Here is a 17747-nt window from a genome sequence, read left to right on the forward strand (position 1 = left end):
CTCAGTCAGCAGCAGAGCCCTTGCGACTGTGTCTTGCGTTAGACGAGCCTGTTCCTGATTTCAGTTGGTTTCTTCTGTAATGTCTGAAAATACACGTCTTTAAGGACAGATTCAACCTGGACATCTGCTTGTTGTACCCTTCTTGTTGTTGGCAGGGATTTCATGACAGTACTTTCCATTAATGCATACAAGGTTTCAAAGTGCAGGATTGGTTTGCAGTAATTAGGGGTTTTGGTTTTTGCCCTGAATTAGTTTCCAGCTGTCCACTGTTTTGGCTGGGATACTTTCTGTGCTGGCGGGTGACTCGAGGTGAGCTTCCTCTGTCAGTGGGATGTCGTAACAGGGCTGCAGAAAAGCACCTGCGAGCCACTGCCTCGATGGACCTTTCTGTGAATCTCTGTGTGAGAAATTGTGCACCTCAGCATGTAACAGGCTGTTTTGAGGAGTTGCTAACAAGGTCTAAAAGACTTCTCCCAGTTGTTGACTTGTGTCTCACAGGATTTTCAGGCCACATTTCAGATCTGGGAGGCAGTGCTTGTGATCTCTGCCCACACCCCACTCGTGAGTGGGATTTACCCTCCTCACAAGCCTGTTGATACCTCACAGACCTTTACCTGCAGCCCTGGAGTAGACTACTGAGCTTCTTACAAAGTGATGCTGACATGTGGCTATGCTGGAGGATGGTGTTTGGCCCCAAGAAGAATAAGTGTGGGCTGGGGAACTTGTTTCCCATCCCTTTTCCAAAGCAGCAAAGTTGATGTTGGCTTCAGTTACCTCCTTCAGTGGAGGCAGTGACTCAGCAGCTGTTGAACTGGAGCCTGAAGGCTCAGATGCTTTACATTTGCTACCAGATGTAGTTAATAGGGGTTTCTTGAGCTCTTGTGTGTCTATATGTGTGTTCATACTGCTGCTCTTTCTAACCTCTCGATCTCAGAACGCCTAGTGACACTGGGTATTAAGTCTCCATCTTTACAGACGCTGGAAGCTGAGGCTGGGTGAGTGTAGGTGGGTCTGCAAATTCATCACAGGATTGTGGGCTTTCTGACCAGGCTGCTTTCAGAGGCTGGCTAAAGAAAGTGCCAGCCTCTCTAAGGAAAAGCATGTGGATGTGCTCAGTGTGTACAGCCCCACCTCTATGAGCTAGTGGGAAACTTCAGCACAGAATTCTCTGGTTTTAACATTTTTTTTCCTTCAAAAGTGCTTCTGTCATTCCATCAAAAGGCAGCACACAGGGAGGACACTCTCCTCTCTGCTCTGTTTTGAGTGAGCTGGCACTGCAGCATCTCTAAAACTTGAGCTAAAAAGCATATGATTTCTGTTCTCTATTTGCATAATGGAAGGTGAGTCAGAGGAGAAAGGAGGCTTCATGCAACAAGGTAACAAGCTAATAGTGTAATTAACAAAGTGTATATTAAGTAATTTGCCAGCTCTCTTCTTTATTCCAGTTGCCCAAACTGTACACAGGCACAAATGGGCCTCATATCACCTACAGTGGCACACACTGGGGGGAAAGAAAGGGAAATGTAACACAGTTCCTAAGACAGACAACCCTTGAGAATACTCATATTGCCAAGGGAGATGACTGGTACCAATTAGACTAATTGTTGAACAAGACTGTCACATTTTGGTTGTGCTTTAATGTCATCTGTAGGTTTTGCATGAACAAGCAATTACTCTGCATTTACCTGTTTGAAAATGCCAGAAGACATTGAAGCTCTTTCAGGGTATGTTAAAGAAGTGGAAGGCTGCCTACCAAAAGTTTTGTAAGATACATGTTAATGCAGAAAGTGAGAAAAGCCATTCTTCAACCGAGAGCCTTCTGAGTGAACCTCAGCATTGGAATGTAAATTGGAAAGGAAATCTTTTCAGTCCTTGCTGGGCCTTGAGAGCTTGGCTGGGTGCTGAGGGGCAGAGGGGTGTGGGTCAGGGCACAGCTCTGGCTTTCCCTCCCCTTTGGTTTCCTTGTTCCTTGTCTGCTACTGAACAGGGTGAGAAGGTCTCACTTGTTTTTTTCAGCACAGACTCAATCCAAGAGTAGAGTTAGAAGGAAGATCTGTGAATGAAGAGACAAAAAAAAATGTCACTAAAGTCTCCTAGAATGGTAATGAGAGACAAAACTGTGGAGGATGGGGAATGGAGCAAAGAAGGAATTGGAGGGAGGTATTTTTATGTATTTGTCTTTCTTCTGTGGGGCCACTTTGTTTCCTCTTAACTGATGTTTTTCTGAAAGCCACTGTTGGAGTTCAGTGGCCAACACTACCAGTTTGTGTTACTGCTCTGTTGCTGGCTGGCTTCTGGTTGGTTTGTTTTTCCCCTCTTTGTGTCAGTGCAGCTCAGCGCCCCAGCAGTGGGGCAGTTCCGGGGATAATCCCCAGCTGGACCCATCTCCTGAGGGTTCTCCTCAACAAAGCCCCAGTGGGCAGGGCTCCAGCCAGGGCTGCAGCCTCAGCTGCTCTGTGGATGAGAGGGCAGGGGAGGAAACAATTCAGATAATGCTTCATCTCATAGCTGGACCCTGATGGGTTTGCTGGATCCTTAAGCAGCCCTTTCCCAGCTGATGTCTGGGTATCCTGGAAGCGGTGCTGGGGGCTGTCATCAGGGTGGAAGCTGGGGAAAGTTGATTTTAGATTCTAGTCCAAGTAGTGTCTTTTTGCAATAATTTAAAAGTCTTCTGTCTGTCTGACTAGGGCTCCACCTTAGCTGCAATACATTTTCTTACCACACTGCAAAGCACACACAGTTTGTTCCCTCTGAGTAGCTCAGGAGCTTAATCACACATAGTTCAGGGCTTTTAGAAGTCTTAGGGTGCCCATTATGTGTCTGAACCAAGGCAAAAGTAGGGGGTGAGAATGTCTTTTCCATTGGAGGAGGGAAGAAATCCTTCCTCTTCTTCTGCTGCCCTGAAAGTATGATTTTGTTTATGCAGCCTGGAATATAACTTACCCCATATTGTGAAATTGGTAAATGTTGCCAGATGTGCTATTTTTGTTTCACACGTGTGTACATGACTTCAGCTTCTGTTCTTGGTTAGTAAGTCATTGAACAGTACATTCAAAATCAGATTGCAAAATGCTGTGATTAGTGGCTGTTTAGGTTTTAGGGAGTCATGAGGGATTTTCTTGGTTCCCAAAGAGTTTAACATTGCACAACTACTGCAAGCATTGCTGGTGATGTTGCCTTTAGGTACTGTTTGCACCTTGTGTGTCGTGTTTCTGCACTTGTGCAGTTTGTCACTCCTGCTTTGCCTGGTTTGTGCTGTGGGAAGCCTCAGGAGTCTCCCTGGGGTGATGGATTTCCCCCTGGGGTGATGGATTTCCCCCTGGGGTGAGCTGCAGCCCTAGCTGCAGGATGCAGCGCTGCAGAGGGTTGGATTGAAGATGGCTTCCAACCCCCTGCAAAGCAGCAATCACAGTGCTGGTACTTGTGAAGTATCCTGCGTGGGCTCAGTGAAGAACTGGAAGGGGTTTGAGTGGCTGCCACCAGCCTTGGTCTGCACTTTGTCTGATACAGCCAGCAGACTGAAGGATGACAAAGAACCAGTTGACTCCTTCCAAGAAGCTTCTGCAGATGGTCACGATCTCTTCATTGCCAGAACTTGATGGAGACCCCGTGGAAACTGTCCTGGACACCTCACTGCTGCCTTGCCTCTGCACTTGAGCTCTCTCAACTGAGGAGACCTGTAAGCATCACTGAGCTTGATTTTTATTCTGAACTACTGTTACTGCATAAGTCATAAAGCTGGCATCTGTTTGTGTTCCTGATGCCGGATGTCACCCTCCTGAGTGGGTGTGAGTCTGAATCTCGCTCTGCTTCACTCTGATGTCTCGCTCTGCATCCCCAGAATGGCCCCGAGTGTCTGTGTCCCTGTGCTCCCTCCTCCGTCCTCCTGCTCCAGCCAAGGTTGCTTCTGCTGCTTGCCCCTGAGTGTCTTGATGAGTTTGCTGGCCTGCTGTGGTCCCTGCTAGACCTGCTGCTTCCTCTGTCCTGCCCTGCTGCTTGCCTGACTCCCAAAACGCCATATGGGAGGGAAATAGCTCTACAAATTAAGCCCCGTTGTGGTTGTCTCACACAGCCTGCTCTGCAGCTCTTGGGTGATACCGGTTGTGCTCACAGCTCTTTCCTGTTAAAATGCATCTGATCCCTTTTCTGTTAAAATGGCTGATGTTTTTTCCCTGATAAGAATGGTTTTGTTGCTTTTTAAAAAAGAAATACTGAGCTTTTATTTATGTCTCTCAAAGTCCTACTCTAAAAGCTGTTTCAGTGCTTTGCAGTGTACAGCCAGTGCACTGCAAGTTGCACATTGCCATGTCCCAGAAGCCTAAACCACAGCGTTGTCCTGCTGAGTTCTGTTGGCAAATGTAGGAGCAGAACCCGGATTTGCAGAGTGTATGACAAAGTGGTGTGGGCAAGGCTGCTGGAGTGAAAGGCTTTCATGGTGAAAGGCTCCACAAAACCTTGTTAAGGTGCCATCTTTTGGGTTCATCGTGAGGGGGAAGCAATAAAAAGAGTGCTCGTGGAATGGTGCATTTCTCCACTCTCCTTGCTCCACACCTCTGTGCTTTGCTCCTCTGTTGTCTGCCCGTCTGAAATCATGGCCTGGGCAGTCCCTGTGTGTGCCAGGCAAGGTGCTGCCGCAGCAATGCCGTGTGCAGCTGGTTCAGGAGCCGCCAGGAAGAGCTAAGCAATGTGCTGTGCCCTTAGCAAGCTTGGCTTTTGAAGCTGCTTCCTTTCTTCCTGGAAAGTTTTATGCATATTCATAGATGTGTATAGTTGCAAGGTAAAGAGCCAACAGTAACTGTAACTGTTTTTGCCTGTACAGGTTTGGCACCTGTAACATCCAGACTGCAAGGAAACAGGCTCGAAGGTAAAGAGAACAGAAGTGGAGATTCTCAGGTTCTCTTCTGGAAGTGATGCTCTGGGAAGAAGGAACTGTGAGAGGAAGAGGAGGAAGGAGCTGGAAGACCTGGCAGGAGGATGCAGGGCAGCAGTGACCGTAGGCTGCAGGACTGTGGCCGTGTGCTGGTGAACACACAGCATCCTCCACCTCACCGAGGCTGAGCATTTCAGTTGGAAAAGCCCTTTGAGCTCGTGGAGTCCAGCTGCTGCCCTCCCACTGCTGAGCCCACCGCTAGCCCATGTGCATCAGTGGGAGCCTGGGCTGTGGGAGCTGCTGGCACTGCTGTGTGCCCGGCCACCGAGCTCCCCTGTGTCTGCACGGCCCCTGCAGAGCCTCTTCCCGTGGGCTCGGCTGGTGCTCCTCAAAGCTTCCCGGTTATTGTCCTTTTGATACTGTTTGTGCTGCCCTAAGGACAATAAAGTTGTGTATGTTGTTCATCTCATGTTCTGTTGTTTGTCAGCAGCTGGTGGGAAGAACTGAGATATCTTAGTAAGTCTGTTGTGTGTTTTGTGTTTAACAGCCCCTGCCACAGGTAATGAATCCCCTCAGAGCTGCGGCATTGTGGTGCAGGCATTGGTTTGGGTGATGCATGAGAGGTGCAGTGTTTTGAACACCCTGGGCACAGCTCCCCAGCCCAGGGGCTCGTCAGGATGACTGTGGGCAGTCAATCGTTAAATCTCAACGTGCTGTCACTCCACCGCCTTTCATGTTATCATAGCATCACAGAATGGTTTGGGTTGGAAGGAACATTAAAGCTCGTCCATTCCACCCCCCTGCCATGGGCAGAGATGCCTTCCACCAGCCCACGTTGCTCCAGGCCCCGTCCAACCTGCCCTTGGACACTGCCAAGGATGGGGCAGCCTGTGCCAGGGCCTCACCACCCTCACAGGCAAAAGCTGCTGCCTAAGATCTCACGTAAATCTTCCTGTCTTCCCCTCCCCGCTCTCCCTTGTGTCTCCGCAAGCGCTGGAGTCTCCGGGCAGAGGCGGCGCGGGCCCCGCGGTGCTGACGGTGGCGGTGCCGGTGTGTGTGCTGGCGCTGGCGGCCGTGCTGGCGGCCTGCGTGTGCCAGGCCCGGCGCTGGGCCCGCGCCAAGCAGCCCAACGTGGAGGAGCCTCTCTCCGAGTGCAACCTGGTCGGCTCCGGCAAGACGCTCAAGGATCTCATCTACGACATGACCACCTCTGGCTCCGGCTCTGGTAAGGGGGAGCTCCCCGCCGGCCGCCCTCGGCCCCGTGCGGCTGCGCCTGCTTCACTGGCAGCTTTGAGCAGGTTTCCTTGATGCTTACACCAAAGGCAAACGCGCCACCTTGGTTGTCGGGCGATGAGGAACGCTGCCTGCAGGCAGAGGCTGTTGGTGGGGTCTGGCCTCAGGGGTTTGTACACCAGTAACAGGTCTGCTGTCAGAGCAGGATTTGTGCCCGTAGGCTTGGGCACACCTTGCACCAGCAACAGGGCTTTGTTTGCCCTTTGTCTGCCAAATCACAAAACTTGGGTTCATTGTTTGAATGGGAGAGTTAAAAAAAATGAACTCAGAAGTCAGTTTCAAGTGTGAAGCAAAAGCGTTGCTGGCTGGTGAGGCATAGCTGATGAGAAAGGTTTAACTGAATGAATCAGACGCCTCTCCTGAAATTTCATAGCAGTGCCAGAATTGCATTACTCCAAATGCTTGTTCTGAGCATGATTTTCCTGTTGCTGATGCCCTGTCTCCTGTGATGCCTCCAGTGCTGCTGAGAACTTGTCAGCTGACAGGAATGCAGGAGCGAGGTGGGAATTCAGACGCTCCAGCTCCTCGGGCTGGTGGCACAGCTGGTGTGTACAGCCCAGCTTTCTGTGACTAGAATCCTTCTCTACTTGAAAAATATGTAAATCAGGCTTTCATTTATAAGTGAAAATAATATAAATGGTGCTTAATTTAATTACTTTGTTTTCCATGAACAGCATACCTTTCAGGATTAATTTACTGTACTTCCCTAATGACTTCTCACAGATGTAATGAGTAGACTTTGGCTTAAACCCCGAAGTTTTAACTGTTTACTGGCATCCCTGAGCTGATAACGGGGGCTTTGTGGGTGCTGCCCCAGCAGGGAGGGGAGGCAGAGCCTCAGGGTGCTGGTGCCATTTGTTCTGCTTTCACCCAAGCAGGGAGTTTGCCCTGCTCTGCCCATGCAAAGGCTGCAGGGTGTGAGGGCTCTGTCCAGGAGGCCTGAGGGAAAATGTGAACAGATTTCAGTACGCTGACCTTCAAACAGTGCTTTTTCTCAGCGATTATTTTGCTCTGTTAAAAGCAAGGTTGCCTTGACTTCAAACAAAGGTTTGTTTTTCTTTTTCTCAGAGTCCTAGGCGAGTAGGGTGCCAGTGAAAGGAGGCAGGGCTTTGTGCCTGGCAAAGCAAAGGGAAACTGATGGCAGGATTCATTTTTCTTCTCGAAATTTTCAGCCAGAACAGATCAACCAATTGACTGCAAAACAAACTGTCCGTATCAAACCGAATTAACTGATTAACTGCAGTCTGTATCAAACCTAATGAAGTAGTTCAGGCCTGTTTTGTTGGGTTTTAAATTATTTTTAGTGTTTTTGATGGTTTATAAATGTATTTGGGGTGAGGGAGGTAGAGCTTGGGAAAGGGAGGTACGTGGGTCATATGGGTCTCCTGGCTTTGCTGGAAAATACACCCACATAGTGGTTTACTGAGAAAGGTGTGTGAGGAAGGGAGAGCTGCCTTTGTGCTGCCCTGAAGGCCGCCAAGGATGTGGCAGGTGATGCCCAATGTGGGGGCTGGCAAGGCTTAGCCCCTGCGTTGCCAGGGCACGGTTACTGAGGTCTGTCCTGGCATCACATGATGGCCACAGCCAGTCTCCCTTCCAGCAAAGCCAAGCTGATGCCCTACATGCCAGGTTTTTACTCCTCATCCGTTTCTGTCCCCTGCTCCCTTGTCTGAAGGATGTATAATTCCTGTCATCACTCAGACTGGGTTATGGCTCTCAAAGGGATCTGTGGAGCTCGCCCCCAGTGCTGTGGGGTTCCCTGGTGCCCTGCGGCAGACTGATGGGCACCAGCCTGTCACAGGCATGCACCAAAGCCTGTCTGTGCGCTGCGTAGGGCTGCTGGCAGGGAGGGCTTGCACCCAGCCTGCTGCAGGACTGGAGTGGTCTGTTGTACCCACTGACTGACACAACACACACTCGTGTGGCAGGTGGCATCCAAAAGGGGCATTTGGGGAGATTCGGGTTGGGAGAGGATTTTCCCTTGGTACAGCTCACTGGAAAATGGGATTTATAGGTGATTGCTGAGGTATTTCACAAACGCCCGTCTCTTCTTTCAGGTTTACCTCTGCTGGTACAGAGAACGATTGCGAGGACGATCGTCCTGCAGGAGATCGTAGGCAAAGGCCGGTTCGGCGAAGTCTGGCGCGGAAAATGGTGTGGGGAAGACGTGGCTGTGAAAATCTTCTCCTCCAGGGACGAGCGGTCGTGGTTCCGGGAGGCAGAAATCTATCAGACGGTTATGCTGAGGCACGAGAACATCCTGGGCTTCATCGCTGCCGATAACAAGGGTAGGCTGCGAGTCAGGCCCGCGCTGCCACGCAGCTGTCCCGGCGTTGCTTTCACTGCCCCTGCTCCCGCCTGAAACTCTGCTTTCCGTCCCACAGCTTCCCACTGCGGCGGCAGTGAGCTTGTTCCCTGACACGCCTGAGTGGCCACAGAACGGGGACGGCTTTTCCCGGCCCATGGTTTTAAGTAAAGCTGAATAATCTTGCTTCCTCTGGGTATAGATAACGGGACGTGGACTCAGCTCTGGCTTGTCTCCGAGTACCACGAGCAAGGATCCCTGTTCGACTACCTGAACAGAGGCACGGTGACGGTGGAGGGCATGGTCAGGCTGGCGCTGTCGGTGGCCAGCGGCCTGGCACACCTGCACATGGAGATCGTCGGCACGCAAGGCGAGCGCTTCCCCAGTTCTCCCTCACGGACTTCAGTGCTGTCTGTAAAAATATCTATGGGTGACGTGGCGTACTAAAGCGTTTTACCAACTGCTGGACCACAAGAAACAGTATTAGTGTGTGTGGTACAGCAGAAACAGGAATAGGAATGTCGTCTCCCCACTTCCACTGTCTGCACCCCCTTCCACGCCTGTGTGTGTGCCCGTGGCAGCAGCTGTGCTGAAAGGGAATGCTAGTGAAGGGTTTTCAGAGTGAATTTGGAGGGTGAACTTAGTGTCTCTTTTTGTGTTTTATTCCTGAAATACAGATATTGAAACAAAAGACGCTCTCAAGCTTCGGGTGTTTCAGAATCAATGTCGTTTAGCAGAGCTTTACTTGGTACAAAATAGACTTCAACGCTGGGGCTTTCTTACAGTGCATGGTGCCAAAGTTGAATAAACCTGTTTTTGCGTCCTTGCTCGTTATGTTAAAATTCATCCTGTCGTTATGGAAGCTGACAGCGCTTTCCCTCCGTGTGCACAGGCAAGCCAGCCATTGCCCACCGAGACCTCAAATCCAAAAACATCCTGGTGAAGAGGAACGAGAGCTGCGCCATCGCAGACCTGGGGCTGGCGGTGAAGCACGACTCGCTGCTGAACACCATCGACATCCCCCAGAACCCCAGGGTGGGCACCAGGAGGTGAGTGAGGGCAGCTGCAGTGAAGGCGGCTGTCAGCCTGGCCTGGGGGCTGGGGATTGCCCCGTATCCTCACCGAGGCATCGCTCCCAGCATCCTGGCCCTCTGTGTGACTGTAGGCAGCACGTCATTGAAGTCATCACTCGGGTCAGCCTTCCCTTGGAGTGGCTGTCAGAAGGAGCTTCCCCTTTCCCTTCAAAAAGGGTTTCCCTTGCCTCTTTTTGCTGGTCAGAGCGGCTGCTCCCTGGCCCTGGCATGCAGCAGCACAGCCGTGCTCCTGTGTGTGATCCCCTTCCAGCTCATGCGCCTTTGTGTGCAGGTATATGGCTCCTGAGATCCTCGATGATGTGATGAACACGAACATCTTCGAGTCCTTCAAGCGTGCAGACATGTACTCTCTGGGTCTGGTTTACTGGGAGATAGCCCGAAGGTGCTCCGTTGGAGGTGAGGTTTCTGGCCTTTCCATTTTGCAGCTCAGGCTGCTTTCATCTGCAGAGCCCTCCCAGTTGTCTTCACAGTATGTGGCTGTAGGAGTCTGTTGTGGAGCAGATCCCAAATCTTCCTTTGTGCTCTCTTTGCCTGTGAAAGCAATTAGAGTTTATTCTGGATAAACTATGGATTTTGTGTTTCCTACACAACAAATCTTTCTTAGGAATCACCGAGGAGTACCAGTTGCCTTACTATGATGTCGTGCCTTCTGATCCTTCGATAGAAGATATGAGAAGGGTGGTTTGTGAGCAGAAGCTGAGACCAAATATTCCAAACCAGTGGCAAAGCTGTGAGGTAAAAGCACTCTTCCAATTTATCACAAAGCAAATTTAAGACAGAGTTTTTCAGTGGGATGGAGGGAACTCGATGTTGAGCCTGTCCTGTATTCAGATGTGTTTCACATGTCTTGCTCTTGTTCAGCTCCTAGATCAATGCAGACAAAACTGGACTCTCTCGAATATCATAGAATCACAGAATGGTGGGGTTGGAAGGGCCCTTTAGAGATTGTCCAGCCCAACCCCCCTGCAGAAGCAGCTCCCACCTAGATCAGGTCACACAGGAACGTGTCCAGGCTTAACTTTGGGTATTGCGGTGGTATTACCATTTTAGGGGCCTGTATTTTGTGTTCCAGCGTTGCACTTCGGAAGTGGGAGGCAGGAGGTGAGTGTTTGGCTCCTGACGTTTCCTTGGTGCGTGGTTTGCAGGCGCTGCGGGTGATGGGCAGGATGATGCGCGAGTGCTGGCACGCCAACGGCACGGCGCGGCTCACCGCCCTGCGCGTCAAGAAGACCATCTCACAGCTCTGTGTGCACAAGGACTCCAAAGCCTGACGGGGCTCCCCGCGGGAGGACAGGGGAGGGAATTCTGCTGTTCGTCTCGTGACGTGTGATATCACTTTTGTTTTTGGTCTACCTCAGACACCGCGGTTCAGTATTGAAGTGCCCGGGCCAAAGCACTGACGTCCAGCTTCAGATCCGGCCACTGGCAGGGGCAGCTTTTGATTCGTGGTTCAAGTCGAGGATTTGCTTTGGCTTCCTCCAGTAAATGGAGCAGCTGGCTCACAGCAGAAGGGAGCTGTAAACCCCACGATGGGGGAAATACCTTTCACTGTTGTGTTTTTTGTCCTAGTCAAACCCCAAACGTTTTGGAACTAGCTGGTGTTGGTCAAAGCCTGTGGTTTCTCTCCTGAATGTGTTATCCTCAAGCCAAACAAAAGACCAAACTTAGTCCAGCTTTTTACATGTTTTTACAGAGGAATCTGAGAAGGGTCTGTCAATAAAATGCATTTTAAAACACTATATTTATCATAACCTAAGCAAATAAAAGAGGTGATAGTTCCACTAAGGGTGTATATTGTGAACAAAAGCACCTGGTCAGTTGCTTGTTAACTTTCAGTGTCTTGGTTTCACACATGATGTTATAGTTAGGATCTGGAGTTATTTAATCTGTTCATGTGGTGATTGAACATATTGATGGAGGGAGCGTTTAACAGTTTTAGCAGGAAAATCAAGAGGCAGTGCTTTTCCAATAGACCTGGAGGGATGGGTGGGGAGAAATTCCACCTGAACTGAGACAGTGTATGTTTTTAAACACCATCTTGCCAATTGGTCACTGGAAATATTTTTTAGTGCCTTTTGATGTTTTAGGGGGAAGCTTTAACACAATTAACTCTTGGAAGAACCTGGCAGAAAGGTTGGTTGCTCATTGCAGGCTGCACCGTGCTGTCAGGGGGCTGGGGATGGCAGGGCTCCTGGCCACACAGTGCCCATGGCCTGGGGAAGCCGATGTGCTTCCTACCACCCCAGCTTTCAGCACCTATGGTTTGTGCTGCAAACGTACCCACAGCCTGGGCTGCGTCACTGTTTGTCCATTGTGGCCCAGGGGCCTGTTCAAACCCAAACTGAAGGCGCTAAAGTCCTTGCACAAAGCCAGTACAGCCTGCTCAGAGGCCTCATGAGGGTTTCTGTAACAGCACCAGGCTGGTCAAAAGCATCACCCACTCGCTATTTCCATGATACTGCAAGCTGCCAGAAGCAGGGGGTGTGTGGCCTGTTGGCTGACTAGTGGAGAACACTTCTACTAGGTTGCTAGTAGCTCTTTCTCTATGATGCTTTGTGAGATTAGAATCAGAGTCATTGCATAGGTTTAATTCTCATGTGCTTCAACTGCGTAACTGCAGCAGGGACCCCAACTGATGCACACTTGCTTCACACATTTTCTTGTGTGGTTGCTGCCACTGCATGATCCAAAGTGTACTGAAGGGATTTGCAAACACTGGATCCAGGAGTTGTCCTTGTGTAATGTGACTTGAAAAAAATCCTTGACTTAAAAAGGAACAACCAAAGGTTATTTTGTAAGTGGGGAAAGGAAAGGTCTTATCCATTGAACTCAGCTGTTCTTGAGGTTGCAGAATAAGGTATCTGAAAGCAGTGCTAGTGGAGTAAAATAATAGTATTAGAGCTGTTTCTTCAACAGTATTTAAGCTGTGCAGGTGAGGTGAACCTTTAAGAATGACATTAGCACTCAGGAAAGTGTGTAAAAGCAAACAGTCCCCCTTTCCAGAGCTGCTGGAGCCTGCAGACCTGGTTAGCTGTGAAAAAGAGTGGGGAAAAAGAAGCAAGTGCTTGCCACAGCCAGAGAGGTGTGTTAAAAAAACACGTTGAACCCGGTCTCTTGGAGCAGGTGACAACGGGGAGAGCCGAGCAGGTTCCTGGTGCATAGCGGGCACAGATCCGGCGGAGTGCAGCTCCTGCCACATGTGCAGGGACACTGGGACTCGTTGGTGAGACCCTGGCCAGGTCCCGTACACCGTGCAGGGTGACCAGGGGACACCGTGACCTTCTCTTTGACCCCTTTGAAAACGTGCCGTTGGTTTGGGGGATTTTTTGGCCTAAAATTGAGATGTTCCCTGGACTTCACGGGGAGTGTGATCAGAATGCTCTCTGGGGATACTTCTTCCATTTGAAATTGAGTCCTATGCACTTTGTACCGATACTGTCCTTTGCAGGGACCTATGCCCTTGAAGTGTATTGATAATTGTTCCTGGGGGTGCTTTCCCTGTGAGGAGGATTGCAGGCTGGAGGAGGTTGTTGTCTGTGCAGAGCTCCTCTGGGTCAGGCACTGTGCTCGACTGAAGTGCTGTGAGTTGTATAAAATGTGCTTTTTGGCATAAGGCGGCTGGTGACCCCCAAAACAGGAGAGTTTGCTGAGTAACAGGGTGTGACCCAGCACCCAGAGATGGTGCTGCCCGCTCCCGGCCCTGGGTCCCGCGGCTGCTCGGGGGTTCCTTGGAGCCCTCCCCTGCCCCAGGGGCTCAGGCGCTTGGTGGGTCTGCAGAACTCACTCTGCAGGAGGCTGGTGAGGCTGTTGCATGGGCCTCATGCCCGCTGTGTGTTTACCCCAGGTGCAGTGAAATCAGGCAGGATGTGCAGAGGGAGCTCAGTGGCACAAGGCTGATTCCTCTGCAGCCCCTCCACGACCTGCCCTGAGGTACAGCCTGCTCCCCCTGCTTGTTTCAGTTTAATCCCCTGTATAACCCCCATCAGCAACTGCTTTTCAGTTGTAAATGCCACTTGCTCTCCCCAGTGCATTCGGTCAGTCCACTGGAGTGGTGATTTTTAGGTGGTGCTTTTCCCCTTTCCCTCCTGGACCTCTGGAGATTGTTGAACAACCTGAAATTTGAAGAAACCCCTTTTGGTGCCCACGTGGGGAGAGTTGGGGAGGGGAGGATGCCCTGCAGGGCTGGCAGGGGTCTGCCTCAGCTGCACCTCTCACAGGTCACAGCTCCAGCCCTGGGAACACTTTCAGCGACGATCTGTTTGCCTCAGCCTTTCACTTACATCAGTATTATTGCACGGGTTTTCTTTCTTGTTTTGTTGTTGAGAGGTAAGTGTGGGTTTCAGCAAACTGGAGCAACTGAGCCAAGGGGCTGATACTGAACTGGGCTTTCAGATGTTTGCAAACTGTGCACTCCTTTGACACACCAGCCCAAACCCCTCTGTGGTAGTGGCCTTTCCCCTCAGTGCACGTTTGTCCTGCTCCAATTTAAGAAGGGAGGTTAAGCTGAGACACTCCTTTGCAGTTGTAGGGAGGCTTAGGGCTCTCGAGAGGTTACTAATATTCCTGCTGACCTTCGCTTTCAAGCCCCAGTCCTTGAGCTCATACCAGTTTTGGAGCTCGCAGCTGCTGCAGAGCAGTCCCTGCTTTCAGCCTCTCCCGAGTGATGCTTCTAGTTCGGGCGAGTTCTTTACATCTGCTTCTGATAACAGACTAGAACTTAATGCATGCAAAATGGACTGAAAGGGAAAGATAATTTTCTCTAGCACCTCATTTTGTTGTTGTTGTTTCCTTAACTGCTTCCCCCAAATACCCCCTGAGAAATTCAGTCTATGATCTCCTTTGCACTTTGATACCCGTACAGCCATTTGCACTTCACCAAGGTAACTCCCTGACGTGACCCTATAGCGAATCCCATAGTATTTTAGACATTGTTATACCACTTCCTTCTTTGGTAATATATCCAGGAATGACAAATCAAGTTGTTCAGAAAGACATCTGGTCCCTACAGCGGGTCGTGACGCTGGATGGAGCAGTGATCCTCTCGTGGTCCCTGCCTGCCTGGAGCTGCTGTGCCCGCTGAAGGGCTCCAGGCTGGCCCCAGCACGGCCGCTCTGATGGGAATGAGGTTGTCAGTTGAGAAGGGAAGCCGAGGGCCTGCCTCCCCTCGGGGCTCACCTGGCCCCGGGCCTGCTGCGGGGCTGTCGGCGTGGCTGCGGGATGCGCGGCGCGTCCTTCGTGGTGGGTGGGAGCAGCATGGCCCCGGGTGCTCAGGAAGCCACGGCTCCAGGGGTCCTGCTGTGCTGGAGGGTGGGTTTGGGACGCTGTCCTGGCCCTCACACAGAGCCCGAGGCAGCGCCCTGCACGCTGAGCTGCCCCGTTTCCGCCTCGGCGCTGAGGGACGGGCTCCCGTGTCAGCAGGCCGCACAGCCTGCCCCTGCTGGCAAATAGGCCTGAAGGGGTGCGATACGTTTCTACAGGAGGTAAGAAACGTGCAATAAGTTGTAACTTCTACTGAATGTATTTTTGGCGTAAATAGACCGAGTGTACTCCGAATGTAGCTGTTACATTTGTGTCTCAATCTGCTGTGCTTTTCAGCCCCCAAAGAGAAACGTGTGGTGTCTTGTCAATCTGCAAACCAGTTTGAGTCGTCTGTTTTTTAAAGAGGCATTGATGCTGTTTAATCGGGGAGTAGTGTGACGTTTTAGATCTTAGCCTAGCAGTACAGTGCTAGAATTCAACTGTCGTATTGTGAAATGCCTCATCTAGTGCTCGCTGCAGCAAGGTGTTTTTAGAGCTGTTGCTGAGGTCGTGGCTCACTCTAGCAGTTGCCCTGGATGTACATGGTTGGTGTGTGTTGTATTTTGTATGCACATTGCACAAACAGGCATTGCTTTGGAAGGATGTGGTGACTTCAATAAACCAAGCACACTGCCGTTGTGTTCCTGTGAAGCGCGCCGCTGGCTTCTTTAACGTCCACTTTGTGAGGGGAAAAGGGTTGGTGGCTGTTTCACTGAGTCACAGGATCTCAAGGGCTGGAAGGGACCTGGAAAGCTCACCCAGTGCAACCCCCCTGCCAGAGCAGCACCAGCTAGAGCAGGGCACACAGGGACTCATCCAGCTGGGTTGGAATGGCTCCAGAGAAGGAGACTCCACAGCTCGTCTGGGCAGCCCCTGCCAGTGCTCCCTCACCCCAACAGGGAAGTTTGTCCTTGTGTTTCTTTGGAACCTCTTCTGTTCCAGCTTGTACCCATTGCCTCTTGTCCTATCACAGGCCATCCCTGAGCACAGCCTGGCTCCAGCCTCCTCACACTCATCCTTTAGGTGTTTGTAAACATTCATGAGATCACCCCTCAGTCTCCTACAAGCTACAGAGCCCCAGCTCCCTCAGCCTTTCATCAGAAGGGAGATACCTCACTCCCATCATCATCTTTCAGGTAACTCACAGACACTGGAGGTTCCAATCACGACCTGAAGCTGTTCTGCCTGTGCCAGGCCAGCTGCAGCGTGGGGAGGGGCTGCACGGGGCAGGGGGGAAAATGTCAAACGTAATGAGTGTGAAAATGCAGTTCCTCACTGCCCAAGAGCACAGAGGCTTCCCTGGCTTTGGAAGGGTACCCTGGGCTTTTATGTTCTCCTTAAAAAAGTGTTGTATTATAAGCAGTTGCTGGTGAGGTCAGAGCTTCCCCAACAGACATGGGGTAACCAGTGAAGGGGCACGTCCCCTCTGCGCCCTGCAGCTGCTGTGTCCTGCCTCTCTTGAGCTGGAATCATAGAAGAGGCAGACTGTAAACTACTGTAACTTAACACACAGCAGGGAAAGGCTTTGTTGTGTAAGGGAAACGGTTTTTAAGGTTTAAAGGTCTCCGTGGCCATTAATGAGCAGCACATGGCCCTGTGGGGAAGGGTGTGAGTTCATGGGAGCCCACGGAGTGTGTAGGAAAAGGAGGAGAAAATAGCAAAACTAAGCAATCTCCTCCTGCAGGATTACTGTGCTGCAGAGGCAGGATCTCTCCCTCTCTATTGAGTGTTTGATTGCCTCAGTTATTTGTGATCAATTTAATTGCACTGTCATTGCCCAGGCATCCCGTGGCTGCAGCAGTCTGGATGGTAGGACACCGTTTACTGAACCTGCCTCACCCTGTGAGGACTGGCCTGTCTTTGGAGACTGGAGGCAAGGAACTGTGTTTTGAGAATCTGTCAGTTTAAATGAAAGAACTTACCTTAGATACTGCTGTGCTTAATATCAGCATGAGCACAGGATCTGGTGTGTAACAGGAATTTGGGCTCAAAGCAAATGTAAAGGGGACTGAAAGAAGCTGGGATTTTCCCTTGCATTACCTTCATAAGGGTTTTTCTTTACAAATTGCTGGCTAAAGCATTGCAGTGGAGTTTGGTTTAAAGTATATTTCTAATACTTTAATAAGCCCACATTCCAGTCCTGGTATATATCCTACAAATGCATGTTTCCTCTGTTTCATGCTAAGCCTTTCAGTAAAGTATCTGAGGGGAAGGAGGGGCGTTCTCTGCCTCAAAGGTGATGGCTACTGACTCACTGAAAGATTTGCTTTCAACTGCTGATTAGGAGAGCCAAGAGGGCACAGGGGATGGATCAGCAGCTCTGTTGAGAGACAATGGGGGGTGATACTCATTTGGATACTCAAACCGTTATTCTGAGTCATTGCCTGGTTTACTGGCTACTTGTCAGATGGAAAAGTCAGTAGTACAAAGGACTGGCCACCAAAAATAGCTCATGTGGTTTGTCTACGTGTTAAAGTGTGACAGTACAAAACCTTGTTCAAAAAATAGACTGCTTGAGCTCACACAGGGATTTCATCACAGCCTCAAGGAGGGTTTGCACACTCTTAAAATGAGGCTTTATCACATTGTGTGAAGTTACTCAGATTAGACCAACTCACAGGAAAGTCCTGGTGTTGCCTTTTCATCAAGATCCTGCAAGAACTCAGTTCTCTTTTCATTAAATGCAAATCCACCCTCACTCTGTGACTGTCAGTCCAATTACTGAGATGCAAAATCAGTCCCTTAGTGTCGCAGCAGTTTTGGTTTCCTAGAAATTGAACTGAAATACAGTTCAAAGCAGTTGTGTGAGGGAGAAATGGTTAGAGCAGAGCCTGACTGTCTGCTTGTGCATGGGGAGGCCAAGCCCAGGCTGTGGAGGGAGTGATGC

General features: G+C 50.5%; 1 protein-coding gene across 1 annotated transcript in view; it reads left to right on the forward strand.

Annotated features, from left to right (window-relative positions):
• Positions 1 to 10833, forward strand: part of ACVR1C (activin A receptor type 1C) — a 30250-nt gene extending 19417 nt beyond the window's left edge. The window contains exons 3-9 of the mRNA XM_062004529.1: positions 5862 to 6095; positions 8221 to 8451; positions 8671 to 8838; positions 9361 to 9517; positions 9834 to 9958; positions 10167 to 10297; positions 10708 to 10833. Of these exons, the coding sequence (XP_061860513.1) occupies positions 5862 to 6095; positions 8221 to 8451; positions 8671 to 8838; positions 9361 to 9517; positions 9834 to 9958; positions 10167 to 10297; positions 10708 to 10833 (1172 nt within the window). The remainder of the gene's footprint in view (positions 1 to 5861; positions 6096 to 8220; positions 8452 to 8670; positions 8839 to 9360; positions 9518 to 9833; positions 9959 to 10166; positions 10298 to 10707) is intronic.
• The last annotated feature ends 6914 nt before the right edge of the window (positions 10834 to 17747 follow it).

Source organism: Colius striatus, chromosome 11 (assembly GCF_028858725.1).
Source record: "Colius striatus isolate bColStr4 chromosome 11, bColStr4.1.hap1, whole genome shotgun sequence".
NCBI classification, from domain to species: Eukaryota; Metazoa; Chordata; class Aves; order Coliiformes; family Coliidae; genus Colius; species Colius striatus.